At 44.6% G+C, this 18,950-nt stretch overlaps 1 protein-coding gene across 6 annotated transcripts in view; it reads left to right on the top strand.

Annotated features, from left to right (window-relative positions):
* The window catches only part of SCML2 (Scm polycomb group protein like 2), a 125,098-nt gene that overhangs the window by 40,777 nt on the left and 65,371 nt on the right, over positions 1–18,950 (top strand). For all 6 annotated transcript variants that reach the window (XM_040336892.1, XM_040336891.1, XM_040336889.1 and 3 more), the window contains one exon: positions 7,047–7,290. In XM_040336892.1, coding sequence (XP_040192826.1) covers positions 7,047–7,290 — 244 coding nt within the window. The remainder of the gene's footprint in view (positions 1–7,046; positions 7,291–18,950) is intronic.

The following is an 18,950-nucleotide window of genomic DNA, read 5'->3' as shown; positions in this document are numbered from 1 at the left end:
ACTCCAATCTATAGACTAAGAAATAACATGGAGAAAGTGAAGTCAAACTGATGTCAGAACTCCCAAAATGTATACTTGTGGCAAATTGGTTACACTTTTTAAAAAGTGTCTCCTTGCTCTTTTATTAGACATGTACTGTGCTGTCAAACCGAACAAAATTGCAAATATCTCAGATAAACCACAGTGATCTAAACATAGAAATTTGTTATGCACACTATACTTTATACTGTGGTTACCATGTATCGGCCATGTTGTACATGGTGACCACAGCCATCAGATATTCAGACTTTTATTGAATAAAGTCCACACTATTAGACTAGATGCGGTATGCGTGGTATTCCAGACTGCATGTGTATAGACCATATTTTCTGATGGCTATAGAATGTGGTTTTGATATCACATACAACTCAAATGAGAAATATACCAAGTGAATAATGCCTCCTAGTACTTTGCAGTGATAAACAAACAAAGTTTATATTCCTTGATAATCTCTGTAACATGCATACCTACATGAAACATGAGCTTGACATATTCTAGTCTCTACAAATGCCATGTACACAAATGCTTGGGCTAGATTCAGGTAGATTGGCGCATCTTTATTCCGGCGTAGCGTATCTCTTTTGCGCTACGCCGACGTAATTTTGAGAGGTAAGTAATGTATTCATAAAGCATTTGCACGTAACGTTGCGCCGGCGTAACGTAAATTTGAAGTCGCAAGTGTAAGTGGGTGTGCCCTTATGCAAATGATGTGCTGAACTTGGAGCAGTGGCTTGCGCCCGGCGTAACACAGACGGAGCATGCGCAGTCGCGTGGACTCTTGGTAGCTTCCATGTGAGCATGCTCACAACTACGCCGGCACAACTTCCTGGGATGCGCCGGCCCACCGGCTTACGGCGAGTGCATAAATGCGCCCAGACATGCGCCCGTGCGGCGCAAAATTACATCCTGCTTTTTTCAACCCCTGAGCAATTTAATTTTGTCTGCTCGTGAGATGGCATCTCCTCAAGTGGCCAAGGACAAAAAGAGGAAGCATAACTTCAACCCAGCAGAGATGGAGGTTATGTTGGCGGCACTGACCAAGTACGATGCCAACCTGCATGGTGCCAAACGTAAAGATACCACCAAGACACAGAGGAGGGAGATTTTGGCCAAGATCGCCCTGGATATTGCCATTGTGAATGAAAAACGCTCTACTGATGACATTCAGAAAAAATTGAATGACATGCGGCGTCGGGTCCGGGACAAATTGGCCCTGATTAAAAAGCATGCCAGGGGCACGGGAGGAGGACCAGCCTGTCCCTTGCGATTAACACCTTCCGAGGAGATCATTGCAAGGTGTCTGTCGCAGGAGCAGGTGGAGGGCGTTCAGGGATGGGACTCCACTGATCGGGACTTGAGGACAGGTAAGTGTGTTTTATCCTCCATTTGGTGTGTAGCATGGGAGGGGGTAGAAGGGAACATGTAACAAGTGTGTGGGTCCACCAACATGTTGTTTTTTTTTTTTTTTTTTTTTGTGTGTCATCCACAGATGTGCTGGATGAAGCTGGGCCGTCGTCGGCTGTTGTGCGACCCACACCCTTCCCGGAACATCGTGAGGCTCAGCCGGACCCCCTGGGAAACCTAGGCTTGTTGGTGGAGGGGAGTGCCCATAGGTCATCTCTTGAGGTTGTTGTGGAGGAGTCCATTGACCTCCACCAGGAGGACTCCATCTACCTAGAGGAGGTTTCCAGTATCCCTGGACTCTTCACCACCTCCCCGACCATCAGGTCTACCCCATCCAGGTCTACCCCATCCAGGGCAACCCCATCCAGGGCAACCCCATCCCGGTCTTCCCCGTATGGACGGGACCAAGCCTCTCCTTCTCCCAGGAAGGCTCTTAGGAAGACGAGGGGTGTACCTGGAGCCCTGCAAGAAGGGCTGCAGAAGGAGCAGGGTCTGGAGACCCGCTATATCGGGGCTATGGTGGGTGACCTGCGGCGGGTGGCGGACAGCCTGGCCTCCTCGTCCAAGTCCCAGGCTGCATGCGCAGCCACATTACAGCAGGCCCTCACCCTGCAGGCTGATCAGGGCAGCAAAAATACAGAGAGCCTGCAGGATCTGAGCTCCAACTGTGTGGTGATGGCCACATGCATGGTGGAGCAGCAGGCCGCCACAGCAGTACTCACAGCGGAGGTGAGCAGGTTGGCAGGGGCTGTAGAGGCCAACACTGCTGCTGTGCATGCAGAGGGGAGGCAAACCCGGCGGCACCAGCATCATAATACAACCCGCCAGCTGAGGATGCTGGCACAGACCCACTCCGTGCTCACCCGCCTTGCCATCGCTATGGAGGGCAGGCAGGCACCACCTTCCAGGAGTGACCGAGCAGGGGATGATGCTCCTCCCCCTCCTCCCCTACCCCAGGCTCCCTCCCGCCAACTGAGGAGCCGTGGCACCAGCCTTGGCCCATGGCAGAGCAGATGATTTTTTTTTTTTGTTGTTGTGCGATTCTGCTGTTTTTTCTTTTATTATTTATATGTTGCTCAAAGTATGAGCTTTTTTTTTAAAGTTGTAGTTCCTACACACGGTGAGAAGTGTAAACTACAGTGTGACTGGTGTGTGAATGTGGGGGGGGGTGTCACTCCTGCCAGCAAAGGGGTGTCACCCTCTGCCATGTGAATGATGTATGAATGTACAGCAACATAATTAGAGCCTTGGCATGGCATTGCTGCTCCCAAGTCCTGACTTGGGCTAATCCAATGTTATGAGGATGTGGGGTGTGTGTGCTAGGGACCACAGTGGTGTGCATGCGTGCATTCTCCTTGTGCCATGATGAATGTGTGTGTTTAACGTGCAAAGATGCCTACTGTTGGGCATCTCCTGACTGCTCTTCCCTCAGCAGACGGGTTACCCTCGGTTCGGGGGGGGATTGTGTGGTTGGGGGGTCAGGTCATCATGTATGTCAATCTCCAGGCCCTTTCTCATGGCAAAGTTGTGTAGAATGCAACATGCACCGATGCTCTGGCACACGAAGTTTGGGGAATACAACAGGGAGCCCCCCCAGACGTATCCAGGCATCGGAAACGGGACTTCAGGAGGCCAAAGGTGCGTTCCACCACTGCACGGGTACGTGTGTGTGCAGCATTGTAGTTTTCCTCTCCTGTGGTTTGGGGATTCCGGAATGGAGTCATGAGATGGGGCCCAAGTGCATATGCCGCGTCACCTGGAAGGGAAAAAAACAGGAGGATGTTGGTCGTGCATGTGCCCCTCGTGATGTCTGCATCATGGGGGGGGGAGGGGACAGTCATGGCTGTCACTCACCAACCAGCCAGCTGTCCCTATACACTTTCTGTTCGAATTCTCTGGAGATGTGGCTTTGACGGTATATGTAGCTGTCGTGGCTGGCCCCTGGGTGTTTGGCACGGACGTGCCATATGAGGCAATGGGCATCGGCTATCACCTGTACATTGATGGAATGCCAGTGCTTCCGATTGCGGTATATGTGCTCTGTGGCACGGGGGGGCCGTAGTGCCACATGTGTGCAATCAATGGCCCCCACGGTGCATGGGAATCCTGCAATTTGATAGAAATCCACCATTGCCGCAGATGCTCCTGGGTGGGTTTGATGATGTGGTGGGACATGCGTCTGAGGATTGCGGGGACAACCTGGTGCACATATCTGCTCATGGTGGATTGTGACATCCCAGCCACGATTCCACTTGTACGCTGGAAGGAGCCACTGGCCAGGAAATGCAGTGTTGCCAGTACCTTGACCAGTGGCTGCACTGCATGTGAGCGGTGTGTCTGGCTGGTGATGTCATCCTGCAGGGTTGTGGCTAATTCCTGGATGGCATCAGGGCTGAATCTGAAAATGCGAAACACCTCCGATTCCCCATTGCCAAAGATATGCGCGTGCGGTATATCCTCTCCCGTGCCCTCCTACGAGTCGGTTGACACAGTAGTATTGCTAGGACCATGGCTGCCCCTGGCATGTTGGCACACAGATGTGTTGTCCTGCAAGTGTGGTTTGTCAGCTTGCTCAGCTCGTCCGTAACGCTGCTGCTGTAGCTGCTCTCCAGCTGACCTGTGGACGTCTGTTGCCAAGTTGCCCTGCTTTTATGAGGAGCAAGTTTGCGCTGGGCGTACAACTTGCACGCACGTTTGTGAATTGGCGTATCTCCCTCATTTGCACATTTGCATTAGAAAACAATGGGAGCGCAAGATGCGCCCAGCGTAAAAATGCTCCTAAGTTACGCCGGCGGAGGAAAGTTACGTCGGTCGGAAGAAGCCTAATTTCAGGCGTATCTATTTTTGTGGGTACGGCGCATAGTTGCGACGGCGCAGATTTTGACTTACGCGGCGCATATCGAGATACGTCGTCGTAAGTCCTACCTGAATCTAGCCCCTTGTGTTAAGGACCTCCTCCTACTATCAACTGATTTACACCGAACTAATCTCTCATTACAATGCAGCATTACTTTTCACCAGAACAGAACAAAATCCTCCAATTTGACACAAGTGGCATAACCCAGTACAGCTGATGGCAGAGGACTTTGAGGAGACATTCATGTCCTCTGTTATATCATCAAAAGACAAATTGGTACAATTCAGGCTGAACCATTAAATAGTCAACACCCCTCTGCAAACGTATAGATTAAAGATGAGCTATTCCCTACTCTGCTTCTAAGCATGTGATGAAAAAAAATGTTGTTTTTTTTTAGTTTTTTTATGCATTATGATTCTACCCCCATATACAATCATTTTGTGCACAGGTCAGATGCTTTATTGAAACTGCATTGGGCCTGCCTGACCTCTGATACACCAAGGTGTGTCTTCTAGGGCTGATGGAGGAACTTCAGTTTTCTTTGCACAATAATAAACTATTAAAAGCATATTTTTATGCCAAAAGAACTCTTCCACAACACTACCCCTTTCCCCAATACCAAATTATATACTCTAATGGGGGATCTCGCCAGTGGTTTGTCAGTTTGGGGCCTGTGGTCTCAGTCACTGTTTACTACATAGACTGCTGATGGTAAGAACCCGGAGACTGTATGACCTCCCCATTCTGCTTTTGATTTGAATGTTGATCTACTTTACTTACATTTACCAGGAAGTACGCAAGTCTGTATATATATATATATATATATTTTCTGAAAGCGTCCTGGAAGAATAGAATGGTGGCTGTAGCACTTTTTTATGTCACACAATGTTTGCGCAGCTGTTTTTCAAAAGCAAATTGTCAGGTAAAAAAAAATACACTTTAATGAGTTTTAGTGCACCCAAACAAGCCATAATACCCAATTTGTTGGTAAAATGTAAACTATGATGTTGCATCGAGTGTGTGTGTGTATATATAAACGTGTCGACACATGAAATTGAGCATACTTGTGAAAAGATGACTAACAATGGTACCTAAAAATTGTCCATGGGCTAACTTATACCTGCTGCAATTTAACGGTGGAATGACTACAGTGCCAATGTGCTGATCTCTGCTCATTGCATTTTTCACTTTTTTTCTTATTTTTATGAATTGTCACACAGACAGCTCTTTAAGTTCAATTGGCTACTGCAACGTGTGAGGCAGTGACACTGCCTGCACACCTCCACAACACAGTGAAGTGAAGCAGGCATATAGGAGACAAAGAATTTGCGACATCAGGGGTCTATTATATACAGCTGCCCATATTACTTTTACGTGAAAGCCCTTTGCTGGCTGTAACCATTATCCTGGTATAAAGAGACCCTGTCAGTTTAAAATGTATAATAATTCATTATATAATATAGATTTTTTTAGGTGCCTTCCACCTGAATTTTTTTAAATGCTTGCTTGTGGTGTTTTTCCTGATTAATATTTTTTATTGACTTTCTCTGTGCTTTTGAACTTGATGGCAGATTTGACTATTTCAGAAAAGTCTGTTCCTTAACATGGCTTCCCCCTTCTTTATACGTTGTTGTCCCTTCCTCCTTTGAGAGTGTGTAATTACTGTCTGTGTTTGCAGCTCTCCTCTCCTTACCTACCTACATATGATTTTATGTAGCAGCCAGGGTGAGGAGTGAAAAGAATGACTTTGACTTTTAAGTAGTGTTTCTCCACCTTTTTTCAGTCAATGCACCCTTTAACATTGCACACAATCTTGAGGCCCCCCATTCTAAATTAAAAAAAACGAAACTAATAATTTTGCATAATGCAGCAACATCTACATGCGTCGGACACCCAACATTAGCAGTGATTTGTTCTTCCAAAGCAAATACACCTTTGCACACTGGTACTGACTAGTGTTTCAATGTTTTCTCTTCTACCTCAGTTTCCTCCCTCACTCGGCTAATGTGACCCTGATGCTGAAGGAGTGGGGCAAACAAGGATGCAATGCAGGTGCCCAACAACCTTATCAACTGATGACATCATTGGTTGTTAGGACACCTAACCTTTGTGTAACTAATGGGAAGGCTTGATCCACCCACTGACTTTTATACCATTTGGGAAAATTCTAGGTATTTTGCCAAGGCACCCCAGAGTGCCTGGGCACCCTGTTGGAAAAGGCAGTTTTTGAGTGTCCCTTGAGTGACAGCTCAGAGTCTGCTGGGGTTTCTGATATCCTATCCAAGATAGTGGTACCCAGCAGCAGTCTCGGGGCTTTTGGATGTCTACCCAAGGGGTGTTTTAACAGGTAAAATCCATGCCTAAGAAAATCTGAACAGCACATAAAATCTTATGGAAATTTTGTTGTTCAAATGAATGGTCCAGCAATAGGGTCTATTTTTGTTATCCAAGAGAAAGTTATTTTTCGTGAACTACATTCAAGTATGGAGCCAGTTTAGACGTAGAGATTGAGTTACAAGATTCTACAAATTTTCTGACGAAGGTTAAGTTTTAAAAGCACACAGAGAGCCAAGAGAATTAAAAATGGTAGATAAAAATAAAGTCCTACTGCTATATATGGTAGATTTAGATGTGCCAACTCTAGAAAGAAGAACGTGTGTATATTATGTTTGTGTTGGTTTATTTTTGTTTAGTAGGTCAAATTATTAAATATATAATGTATTAAGGCAATGTATTTATCTGTTAGGAGCCACAAAAGCCATCCCAGAACTTCTTTAAACCTGGATTAAAACTGGAAGCTGTGGACAAGAAAAATCCTTTTTTGATATGTCCAGCTACAGTAGGTGAAGTAAAGGGAGATGAAATCTTTATAACGTTTGATGGATGGAGAGGAGCATTTGATTACTGGTGCAGATATGACTCCCGTGACATCTTTCCAGTTGGATGGTGCAGTATAACTGGCGATTCTCTGCAGCCTCCTGGAAACTATGGTAAGTACATTTTAAAAGAAAGGTTAAAGTGGTTGTAAACCCTTCCATATACACAGCGAAGTGACTGGCCTTGGGTGATACATAGAGATTAAATAAATCCTCCTACATAAGTTGTACCCATTTATCAGAAGCCTTCTCTTTGTAGTGCAGAACTGATACAACTTGTCTGAGCATTTAATAATGTCAGAAGTGACTCATGTGGATGGCAGAGGAAGGAAGCAGCAGAGGGCAATAACATTTAGTGCTCTGGATTGAGACAAGTACACAGTATAGAAAGATTTACTTTGTTAACATTTCATATCAGAGGTTTACAACCACTTTAAGTCTTTTCAATGCCCTTTACAAAAACGTTTTATAGAGATCAGTTTGATGTAAATAATTTACAATGTCTGTTCATGTTTGAAAAAAGTAATTTTTTTATATAGAATGTAGATTTGTACTTTTTGGAAGGTATATTTTCTTATTTTATAAGATGGTCAATCTTTGCAGACCTCAGAAAAGGCTGTTCTTTATTACTGCATATAACAATGGCCATAAATGCAGTTGGAGGTATTAAATTCAAAATGAAAACGTAATGCACGCAGCTTACCAATGTGTAAGATATAGTGGCTTCATTAATTTCTTTTTATAGGCATTTGTTTTCCTTTTTGTTTTTACTCGGTGATTCATCCAACAAGTCTTATTTTTTTCATTTCCAACTTGTCCAGCAAAAGTGGCAGTTAGAAGGTTATGCGACAAACCATTTAACGTTGTCAGTGGTGCTTACAATGGTCTGCTTTTTTTCATTTATGTGAAAGGAAGAAAAAACTGTTTGCTGTAACTGCTTAAAAAGTGTTAGCTGGAGTTCAGCTTTAATTTGTTACTCAAGCCCACCTAAATCTGCTAGTCTGTCCAATGCTACCCTATCTGCAGGTTGACAATGATGCTACTCCATTGCTCCTCCCAGTGGAGTAGAGGCACCCTAATGCGCCATACACACTATGAGAAAATCGGGCGACTGATCGGCTGGTTTTACTCGATGATTCACAGCAAGTCAGAACCAAAGATAGAAATAATGTATGAAAATTCTCCTACAACAAAGCCTTTTTTTTTTTTTTTTTTATTGCTTCTTATCACGAGCAGCCTTTTTGTATCTGATATTTCTCATACAAAAGCCTAAAAAAAAGAACAAATGTAGCCATTCCATTTAAGGATTGGTAAGCTGCAATATATTAACCACTTCAACCCCTTAGGACATACTCTTGCAACTTATGCCCTGTACACACGATCGGTCCATCCGATGAAAACGGACTGATGGATTTTTTCATCAGTTATCCAATGAAGTTGACTGATGATCAGTCGTGCCTACACACCATCGGTTAAAAAAACAATCGTGTCAGAACGCGGTCACGTAAACCACGTACGACGGCAATATAAAGGGGAAGTTCAAATCCAATGGAGCCACCCTTGAGGCTGATTTTGTGTTGGTAAAAGACGATTCGCGCTTTTCTGTCTGTTACAGCGTGATGAATGTGCTATGTCCATAACGAACGCTAGTTTTACCAGAACGAGTGCTCCCGTCCCCTAATTTAGTATGAGCATGCGTGTATTTTTAACCGATGGACGTGCCTACAGATTGTTTTTTTTTCCTATCGGTTAGTTAACCATCAGATGATTTTAAAACAAGTTCCTAGTTTTTTAACCGATGGATACAAAAACGATGGGGCCCACACACGATCGGTTAGTCTGATGAAAACGGTCCATCAGACCGTTTTCATCAGACAAACCGATCGTGTGTACGTGGCATTAAGTTGAAGTGGTTACACTGGGATGATGCCTGCATTTTCAGCCAGCGATGGGTTTTCTTGTAGAAGTGATCGGAGTGGCTATATAGTCACTCAATCATTTCTACAGGACATGGAAAGGGGCCGCGCCCCCCCCCCCCCCCTGCCACTGCCTTTACGGGATTGCTGCCGCTTGGTGTGCTCAGGCATACATCTTCCCCTATGTGATCTAAGAAACCAAATGCGCACAGCATCTGATCAAACCGATCTCATGCTCTTGAGGGCAGAGGAAAGATCTTGGTTCTTATAGACCCCAGAGCTCTCTTTAAAGAGGAGCTGTCTTGCTTTTTGCTGTCACAAGGGATGTCGTTCATTGATTAAAAAAATAAAAAATTTAAGGAACAGTGTAAACAAAGTTTTCAATTAACCACTTCACCTCCGGACCATTTTGCTGGTCAATGATCGGGCCACTTTTTGCGATTCAGCACTGCGTCGCTTTAACTGACAATTGTGCCGTCGTGCGACATGTCTCCCAAACAAAATTGGCGTCCTTTTTTTCCCACAAATAGAGCTTTCTTTTGGTGATATTTGATCACCACCAAATAGAGCGACAATTTTGAAAAACATGAATATTTTTTACTTTTTGCTGTAATAAATATCCCCAAAAATGTATAAAAAAACACACAGCTCCCGATTCTTGCTCTGTAACGAGCGATAGTGGCCCTAATGGCTGGAATGCGAAATGACGTATACCTATGTGATTTCGCGCAGCCGCGAGCCGACCTGCCGCCGTATAACAGCGGCCGCTGGTCGGCTAGTGGTTAAACAAAATTGAGAAAAAAATGTAAAGCGCTTAACAGCCCCCCAACCCGCCATGCTCACCTGACAATGCAAATGCATACATAAGTCCTGCATGTATATGTAAACAGTGATCGTACCGCAAGTAAGGTATCCCTGTGAACTTCGGAGCGAGGGCAATAATTCTAGCGCTAGACCTCCTACGTAACGCTAAACTGGTAATCTGTAAAGCTTATGTCGATTTCTAAGTATCGTAGTTTGTCGCCATTCCACGGCCATACTAAATTTAAAGCATGACATGTTTTAATGTCTTATTTTTTTTTTCAGAATTAGACTGGGGGGGTAAGATGGCTAAAATGTTTCTACTTTTAAGATCAAAATCACTTGAAGCTGATTTTCCGGCTTTGTGTCTAGTTTGTTTGAGCCAAGCTGGCCTAAACAAAATATTTTCTACACTAACACGTGTGATCACTGGGCGCACTGTATAAACTGTGTGTAGCCTCTTGTCTCACAACTTCTTGTCTCACACCAGGCACAAAATTGAGTCAGGCTGAGCAGTGCTCCACCATTCATAGTCTGCTTGGTATTTTCTAAATGGATACTAATCTTCCTTTGATTGGCAGAGTTGGAGATTGCGACGACATCCTTCCGCCTCTTCACCTTTTATACTTGCCTGTTTGGTATTTGATAACAACACAAATTGGATTTGAACTCTTAGCTCTCTAATGTGGCCTGTGATCTTATACCAGGAAATCGCATGCCCATGCTCTGGGATGGCAGATCGGCAAGTCCAGATCGAGATCACATGGAGCCAGCACCGCTAGCGAAGGAAGCTGGTGGCTGCGGATGAAGCAGAAGCCTCATAAGCTGAAACCGCAGTAGATCAGTCTGAAAGCAGCCTTATAGGGGTCTCGGGAGGTTTACCTTCTATGTTCGTTGTGTGTACCATTCTCACCAAAATTTAAAATAAAACTACAACATTTGGGTTGTCCCCATAACTGTAATGGAGGGGAACCCTTCCAATGAGGACACACGTTTAGGTGGTCCTGGTGAGCAGTATTAGTACCTGATATCCTCTTTCTATTCCACAGTGCCTCTTTCAGGAAATATGCAATATTTTTTTGTGTTCAATGTAATTTTCAAGACAAATACTGTATGAGCATTTTAACTTGTGCAAAAAAAAAAAAAGACATAATTTGGTCTGGCAGCAGTATATGGCTCTGCTTAAGCTGCAGTATTTCCAAGAAAACTTTTTCAGTTAAAGATTTGAGAAAAAACAGATGCTCTAAAATGTAGCTTGGGTGACCCAGAGCTGTTTGTTGGCTGGCTGTTATTTGACATCCTGTGAATTCTCTGCAGCAAGCAGCATTGCTAAAATGAACTGAGACTTCTCAGTGGGGCTGTAACAACCTGACAGGTTGTGTTGGAATTTGTGTTTAACTTGTGATCAATTTGTACAACTTTCTATGGCTGCTGAATGGATTGAATCTGAAACTGTAGTAGGCCTTACATATGAGACCTATTATGTAAACCAATATGCATGTGAGGCTTTTCTCACAGCTGCCTTTTCTTTTTTTTATTTTTATTGAATGCTGCTTTTTTGCAACTATTTTACATATACTGTAGTTCTAGTTTAAAAAAAATAAGTGAACCACATTTGTAAAATACATACTTTGATAAATGTTTGAGATTAAAATTTGCTTTGGAGTAATGTTATAATTCCTGTACATCTTAGGATCTGTTCACACCCTTTTTCTTGTGTTTTTCCATTGAAATCAATGAAAACACATTCAATTAGATGTCAACATGTGCGTTTTTAAGGTTGTTCTGAAATCGAAAGGCTTTCTGTATCTTTATACTAAAGGTTCCCTTTGTTAATTACATTTTTTTTTTTTATATATTTACCTCCACTGTGCAGCTCATTTTGCACAGAGTGGCCCCGATCCTGGTCTTCTGGGGTCCCTGGATGGCTGTCTCAGCTCCTCCCCACAAGATCAAACCCCCTTCATGGGAGCTCTCTCCCATGGGGGCGGGGGGGGGGGTGTTAGAGTTGTTGCGGGCGCTCTCCCGTGATACAGCCTGTGGCCATAGCCGCTGACTGTATCACTCGGCGCGTCGTGTCATTGACAGCAGCGGGAGCCAATGGCTGTGCTGCTATCGATCAACCAACGAATGAGCCGAGAAGCCAGCGCGTTCACAGCGCGGGACTTTAGAGGGGTCAGGTAAGTAAACGGGGGCTCGGGGGCATAGAATGCATTAAGGTGAAAAAACAGGAACCTTTACAACCCCTTTTTAAGGTTCTTCTACTGTGTATTCACCCCAACACTTACCTTACGCCTGTAACAATCCAGCTTTGTTCCCAGCTGCAGATCTTCTCTCCCTCTCTTCTTGCTCTCACAGACTTTGTTAAGCACAACACGAGGCTTGTGCTGCTATTGGTCAAATCGAGTGAGAGTGAGGAGCAGGGCCAAGCCCCACTATGTGCGTCTATAAACGTATGTCTGCTCCCAAAGTAAGCAGCTTGCTATGTGGGCAGACACAGAAGAGAAGAAGCGAAGATCGCTGGTGGGAGACCCCAAAAGTGGAGGTAAGTAGCAGCTCTGTGCAAAACCATTGCACAGAGCAGGTAAGTTTAAACCCCTTTTTTTTTTAAAAATAAAAAAACTTTACAATCACTTTAAGATGCACATTGAGCATCTATACATGTTAAAATTCAGTAGCAAGTGCATTGCAATGCATTAACACACAACAAAGCATGTTCAACATGTGTTTTTGCACATTGATGTAATTTCTCAATCTAGTGGATGAGGCATACGCTGCTAACGTTCTGTCAAAATCAGAATGGGACTATGTGCAGACTACACTACCACGTACACCAACCTTCTACTGCTTGCCTAAACTTCATGAAAGTATGCATCGCCCATCGTTGACCCACCATATCGGGCAATGGCTCGATAACTGAAAATCTTTGTCAGCTATATAAGAGATACCATGCACCTCTCACAGAACATTGGTGGATTATACATTCCCCCAACCTCAATTCTTGTGGCTATTGATGTAGAGGCTCTTTACAGTTCCATGCCAGACGATAAGGGGTTGTCGTGCATCAAGCATGTCATTTCACAAAACGGCTATTTTGAAATAAAGACAAATGCATTTTCGATGGGTGCTCTGGAGTTTATACTCCATCACAACTACTTGACCTTCAATGGTTCCCACTTCCTCCAAGTACAGGGGGTAGCAATGGGAACCTCTTGTGCCCCATCCTGTACCTGGGGGAGTGGGAATGAATGCTAACCCAATCAGAAGACATGCTTCCCTACATGGAGAGCGTGGTTGTTTGGTATAATTACATTGATGACATCCTCCTTGTGTGGGATGGACATCTAGAGAGACTCCAATCTTTTCTTCAAAAATTGAATAACCATGTGTTCAGCCTAACGTTCACCGTGACTTCTGATTGCAAGTCAATCACCTTTCTGGATGTAACAATTCAGAGGGGTGAAGATGGCCTACTCACAAGTAGCTTGTACCGTAAACACACAGCCGTCAATTCAGTATTGCACGCAAGCAGTTTTCACCCCAAAGCCTTAATTTCCTCCATTCCATACAGTCAGTATCTGCGGACCAGAAGGAATTGTTCAGATGATGTATTTAAGAGGGAGGCAGATAGCCTGAAGGCAAGATTACTGGCTTGTGGCTATTCAGCCACCTGCCTGAAAAAAACTTGTAGAAGGGCATGTACAAAAACAAGACATGATCTTCTATATAACCCTGCCTCTACTAAAAACAAGACCAACCCAATCCGCATTTTTACAAAATTTTCAAATCAACAAAAATCCATCAAAACGCTTGTGGAGAAATACTGGCATGTCCTAAAAATGGACCCTGCAATTGGCCACAAGTAAATTTAAGGGAGAGGGGAAAAGGGATCCTTGCAAACGCCCGGATACCTTCAGATGCAGGGGGTGCGGCGACTATCGGTTTATGAACACGTCATCACTAACTTCAGGCTACCTAATGTGAAAATATATAAACCCAAACACTATACAAACTGTCGAACGTTTGGTGTGGCAGCAAGCATATCACCACATTGCCTCAATGAAAACGTGCAATCCAGGTCTTCTGTTAGGAAGACATGTGACCGCAATTCATGATGGCATTTTTCTGAAAATATGCTTTTTGATCTTGGATCGCATACATCCTGGTATGCGAGGAGGGGATTGGAATAAAATTCTCCTGCAGCACGAACAAAGATGGATATTTCGCTTAAATGAGACTAAACCTCCTGGGCTCAATGAGTCCATATGTTTTAGGCCCTTCCTAGAAGGGTTCACATTAGGAGGACCCGAATGGGAACCTGATGACATAAATTCAACTCTATAAATATTACCACCTTCTCAAAATCTCCCTTGAATTAGTGTCCATCACTACCATATATTTTTTCTATTATATAGATCATTCAATTTCAACCTTGTGATGTAATTAATATGACTCCTTTGTCTATAACTGATACTGTATGGCTATATGTATTTAATACATAATTGTTTTCTGTTTGTTGTCCACTCAGTGTTTTTCTTTATATGTTTAAGGCTGAGGAAACATTTGCTGCCTGCTATGACTCTGGCGACCACTGCGGCGATGTGCGGTGGGTCCCTCCATGGTCATCCACTCGGCTGCCCGCCGTCATGCACGCCGCGGTCGGCTTTCCTGATTTGGGCGCTGATGGCCAAGTGTACATCCAGTTGCCATGGCACCTAGATGCGCTGCGGGCTGCTGACGCGGGTTCCAATCAACCGCAAAATCACTCCGGGCACTCTGTTCAGTGGGCGCATGGCATTGTGACGCCACTCCTGTGGCATCCATGAATGCTGGATGGCAGCACTATCAGAGTGTTTGCGTGAGTGGGTGTGCGCGCCAGGGGGGCACGTCTTCTCGAGCCCCTCCCAATGCCACACTCGGATCGAATCCACCTAATTGCAGATGTACCTATATATGGGCAGAGATTTTTGAGCCCAACTACACACTGCTACCAGCATTGCCCAGACCGAACAGATCCTTAACTGCACCGCAGGTAAATCTTAGGCTCAATCCTTGATCAGTAGGAAAAGTATGGCAACGTTCATTGAACTAGATGCCATCCACACTCTATGGATCGTCATCAGTTTGCTAGACACAATGCCTTTTTTGTTTTCCCAAAACCACACTTATGCAGTTGCTCTCTTCCTCTTCCCATGCATTAGGTTAACAGCCCAGTTTGGTTGCGCTCTGTGTACTTTCCACACCACAGGGTGCCTCCTTTGGTGCAAATCCATCCAGCAATAAAAGGTTCATCTAGTGGTGATCACTTCCCATTTAGTCCAGTGGATTTATCCATGCTTTACTCTACTTGCCTTTAGTAATTAGTAACACTCTTTCCTTTTAGAGACCCTGGTTATTTCCACTCTGTGGGTGTTTGTGGCTGGGTCTGTCGTGCAGCTTCAGCTAGTGGTCGTCTGAATGGTTTATGGCAGCAAGTTTTAATAGGATGCAGTACTAACGACATTTCACGCAAAACCACTAACCACTGGTTAGTGTATATGTACATTTGCAGTACAATATATTTTTTCTATTGTATAATTCATGTAAGATGAATGTCCATTATTTTCTGCTCTTTTTTTAATTGTAGACATGAAACACTTTGTTTAGAACCACTTTCACTTGAAACGCATTGGACATCCTCTGTCATGCACAATACTCGACAGAGCCCAGTGGTCGTGTGTATGTCGTGCAAATTTGCATTTTTACCTGTATATGCATCCATTGTGATATAAACTTTGATCATTGAGGAGTTGCCGCCCCCTAAAGTCCCATTAATGTCACACGGTATTTGTACAACACTTTTTCAAATGTGTTTTTTTGGAGGAAAAAAAAAAAAAGTTTCATGAATTAAAAAATAAAACTGTACACAGTAATGCAAGGCTTTCTCCCTGGTGTGGACTGTCGTGCTCGCCCCCTCCCTTGGACTACAGGAGAGTCAGGACGCCCACTAACACACAGGTCCTTTCTCTATCTGCAACATAGGGAGCATCCTGACTCTCCTGTAGTCCAAGGGAGGGGACGAGCACGACACTCCACACCAGGGAGAAAGCCTTGCATTACTGTGTGGAGTTAGACAGAAGAACAGGAAGTGAGGATTTCTCAGAAGAAATAAGGACATTTAAAAGCAAAATCGAAGGATGAGGTAAGTGAAGGAGGACTGCACTAAGGTAAAGGAAGCTATTTGGGGAAAAATAAATTGTACCTTTACAACCCCTTTAAGGCCGAACTCTAGCCACATGTATACATACGTGAAACACCTTAAAAATAGACATGTGTGGGTAGGGGGTGGTAAAAGCAGTGGTTTGAGCCATGTTTTTACAACTCCGCAATCACTCACCGGATCAAGGGTATGCAGCCACTCAGGGCGGTACACATCCTATGACTGCGATGCTGTGCTTCGGGCCTAGGGCAAAAATTAAACAACTTGTTGTATTTGACATGTGCTACCTTCCCTTAGCTGAAGGCAACCCATGCAAGTCTGTTGGTCCAATGGCAATAGCCTTGTCATTCATTGTTTTTGCCGTTACACTTCTTTAGTGATTGTCTAATCGTTTAATCGACAACTAATTGATTATGAAAATTGTAATCGATTAATTTCATAATCGATTAATCGGCCAGTAACATAATGGGGTTAAAGAATCTAGAATTAACCCTTTATAGTACAAAAAAGAAAATCTCTACTGTAAATATTACTTTCACTGTCTCACAGTAAAAAAAATGAACCCCTTACAGTAGCAATTATTTGCTCTTTGTACTTATTTTTGTTTTTTATGTTACTAAACATCTCAGGCCGGGGTCACACCTTTGTTTTTTGCACAAACACACTACAGTTCATTTACATGTATCCCTATGGGACACGTCCATGATTTTTTTTCAGCTGCTGCGTATTTGGAGAGGGCAAGGACTTTTTAACACAAAACGGTGCTATTTTTTTTTGGTTCAATATACTTTAATGGAGAAGCTGCAGAAAAGCATGTAATGTGTTTTTTTGTGGCAATTTGTGTTTTGTAATCTGCCCAACAACAAATTGGCCCAAAAAAAGTAAAACTGCGAATTTTCTTTTTTTAAGGCTATTATCTGATTAATCCATTAATCGAAACAATAATCGGCCAACTAATCAATTATGAAAATAATCGTTCGTTTCAGCCCTACCAGGGGCGTAACTAGAAATCACAGGGCCCCATAGCAAAATGTTGTATGGGGCCCCCCAGAGCCGCCCTAGTGTCAATGCAGCGTGACCTGTGCCCCATACAGCGTGACCTGTGCCCTATACAGCGTGACCTGTGCCCTATACAGCGTGACCTGTGCCCCATATAGCGTGACCTGTGCCCAATACAGCCTGGCCTGCCTGTGCCCAATTTTGTCTGAACTGCCTGTGCCCCATATAGCGTGACCTGTGTCCAATACAGCATTGCCTGTGCCCAATACAGCCTCACCTGTGCAGAGGAAGAGGCAAGCCGGCCGGATCAGTAGAGAGCGGGATTGCCCGCTGTAATAGCTTTCATTTGAATTTCCTGACTTCACAGGGCTCATCGTCGCATAGCCCCACCTCTTAGCCCAGCGCCTTTGATGACGTCACATGTCCGACACTGGACCGGCGTTCTGTCGATCAAAGGTGCCGGACCAAGAGGTGGAGCTATGTGACATGAGCCCCGGGAACACTGGAAGTTCTAATGAAAGCTATTACAGCGGGCAATTCCGCTCTCTGCTGATACGGACAGCCAGGGGCGGACTGACAACTCATGGGGCCCCCGGGCAATAGGAGATTATGGGGCCCCCAGGCTTAGAGATGGCCACCATCTTTTTTTTTTATGCAACATGAATGTGGGCAAACCCATGCGGAGAGGCACCAAGCTCCGTGACATGCTGAGTGGCTTAGAGTTGGTGACCCACTAAATTCACCAGAAGCCTCTCATGGGCAAACAATTGCAGCCTCACTGTGCCCCATTAAATGCAGCCAACTGTGCCCCATCAAATGCAGCCAACTGTGCCCCATCAAATGCAGCCAACTGTGCCCCATCAAATGCAGCCAACTGTGTTCCATCAAATGCAGCCAACTGTGTTCCATCAAATGCAGCCAACTGTGCCCCATCAAATGCAGCCAACTGTGCCCCATCAAATGCAGCCAACTGTGCCCCATCAAATGCAGCCAACTGTGCCCCATCAAATGCAGCCAACTGTGCCCCATCAAATGCAGCCAACTGTGCCCCATCAAATGCAGCCAACTGTGCCCCATCAAATGCCGCCAACTGTGCCCCATCAAATGCAGCCATTGTGACCCTCAGCCCCCCACATGGGGCACAGTTGGCTGCATTTGATGGGGCACAGATGCAGCCACCGTGCCATTAAATGCAGCCACTGTGACCCTCAGCACCCCCCACCCCTGTTGTCTGACCAACACTTGCCCCATCTTGGTGGCAGGTCAGGCAGTGGGTGACGGCGGTGAGATGTGGGACGGGCAGCGGCGAGCTGCTTACTCCCTGCACCTCTTCTTTTCTCCTGCTAGGCGTCCAATAGGAGCGCCTGTCCTTTCAGCCAATCACATGATGGGTATCAGACCCGCACTTCCTGATTGGCGGAGAGCCGGTTCATGGTTAGAAAAGCAAACATCAATTTGCTTTTCTAAACCCACCTGGATGGGCTCTGAGTGCTCTGCGCTCCAAGCCCACCCTAATGTGAAGCCTATTAGAGCCTAGGGCTCTAATCAGATGCTTCAAACCCCCCCCCCCCCCACAATTTAGGCACCCAGCGTCCTAAAAGGGGATGGACACCTGAATTGGGGGTGGCCATGGATAGATTCATGCAATGCATGAATCTATACATTCTACATAGAGGGGGTGGTGCCCTTAATGGATGGACCGCATATATATATATATATATATATATATATATATATATATATATATATATATATATATATATATATATATATATATATATATATATATAGTGAGAAGTGCCATGCTTCTGGGAGAAGGATGTGCTGAACTTCTCCAATCTCTGCTACATCTCCCTACT

This window comes from Rana temporaria, chromosome 2 (assembly GCF_905171775.1).
Source record: "Rana temporaria chromosome 2, aRanTem1.1, whole genome shotgun sequence".
Taxonomy (NCBI): Eukaryota; Metazoa; Chordata; class Amphibia; order Anura; family Ranidae; genus Rana; species Rana temporaria.
Note: the sequence above shows the minus strand (reverse complement) of the source record. Positions and strands in the feature narration are given on the sequence as shown.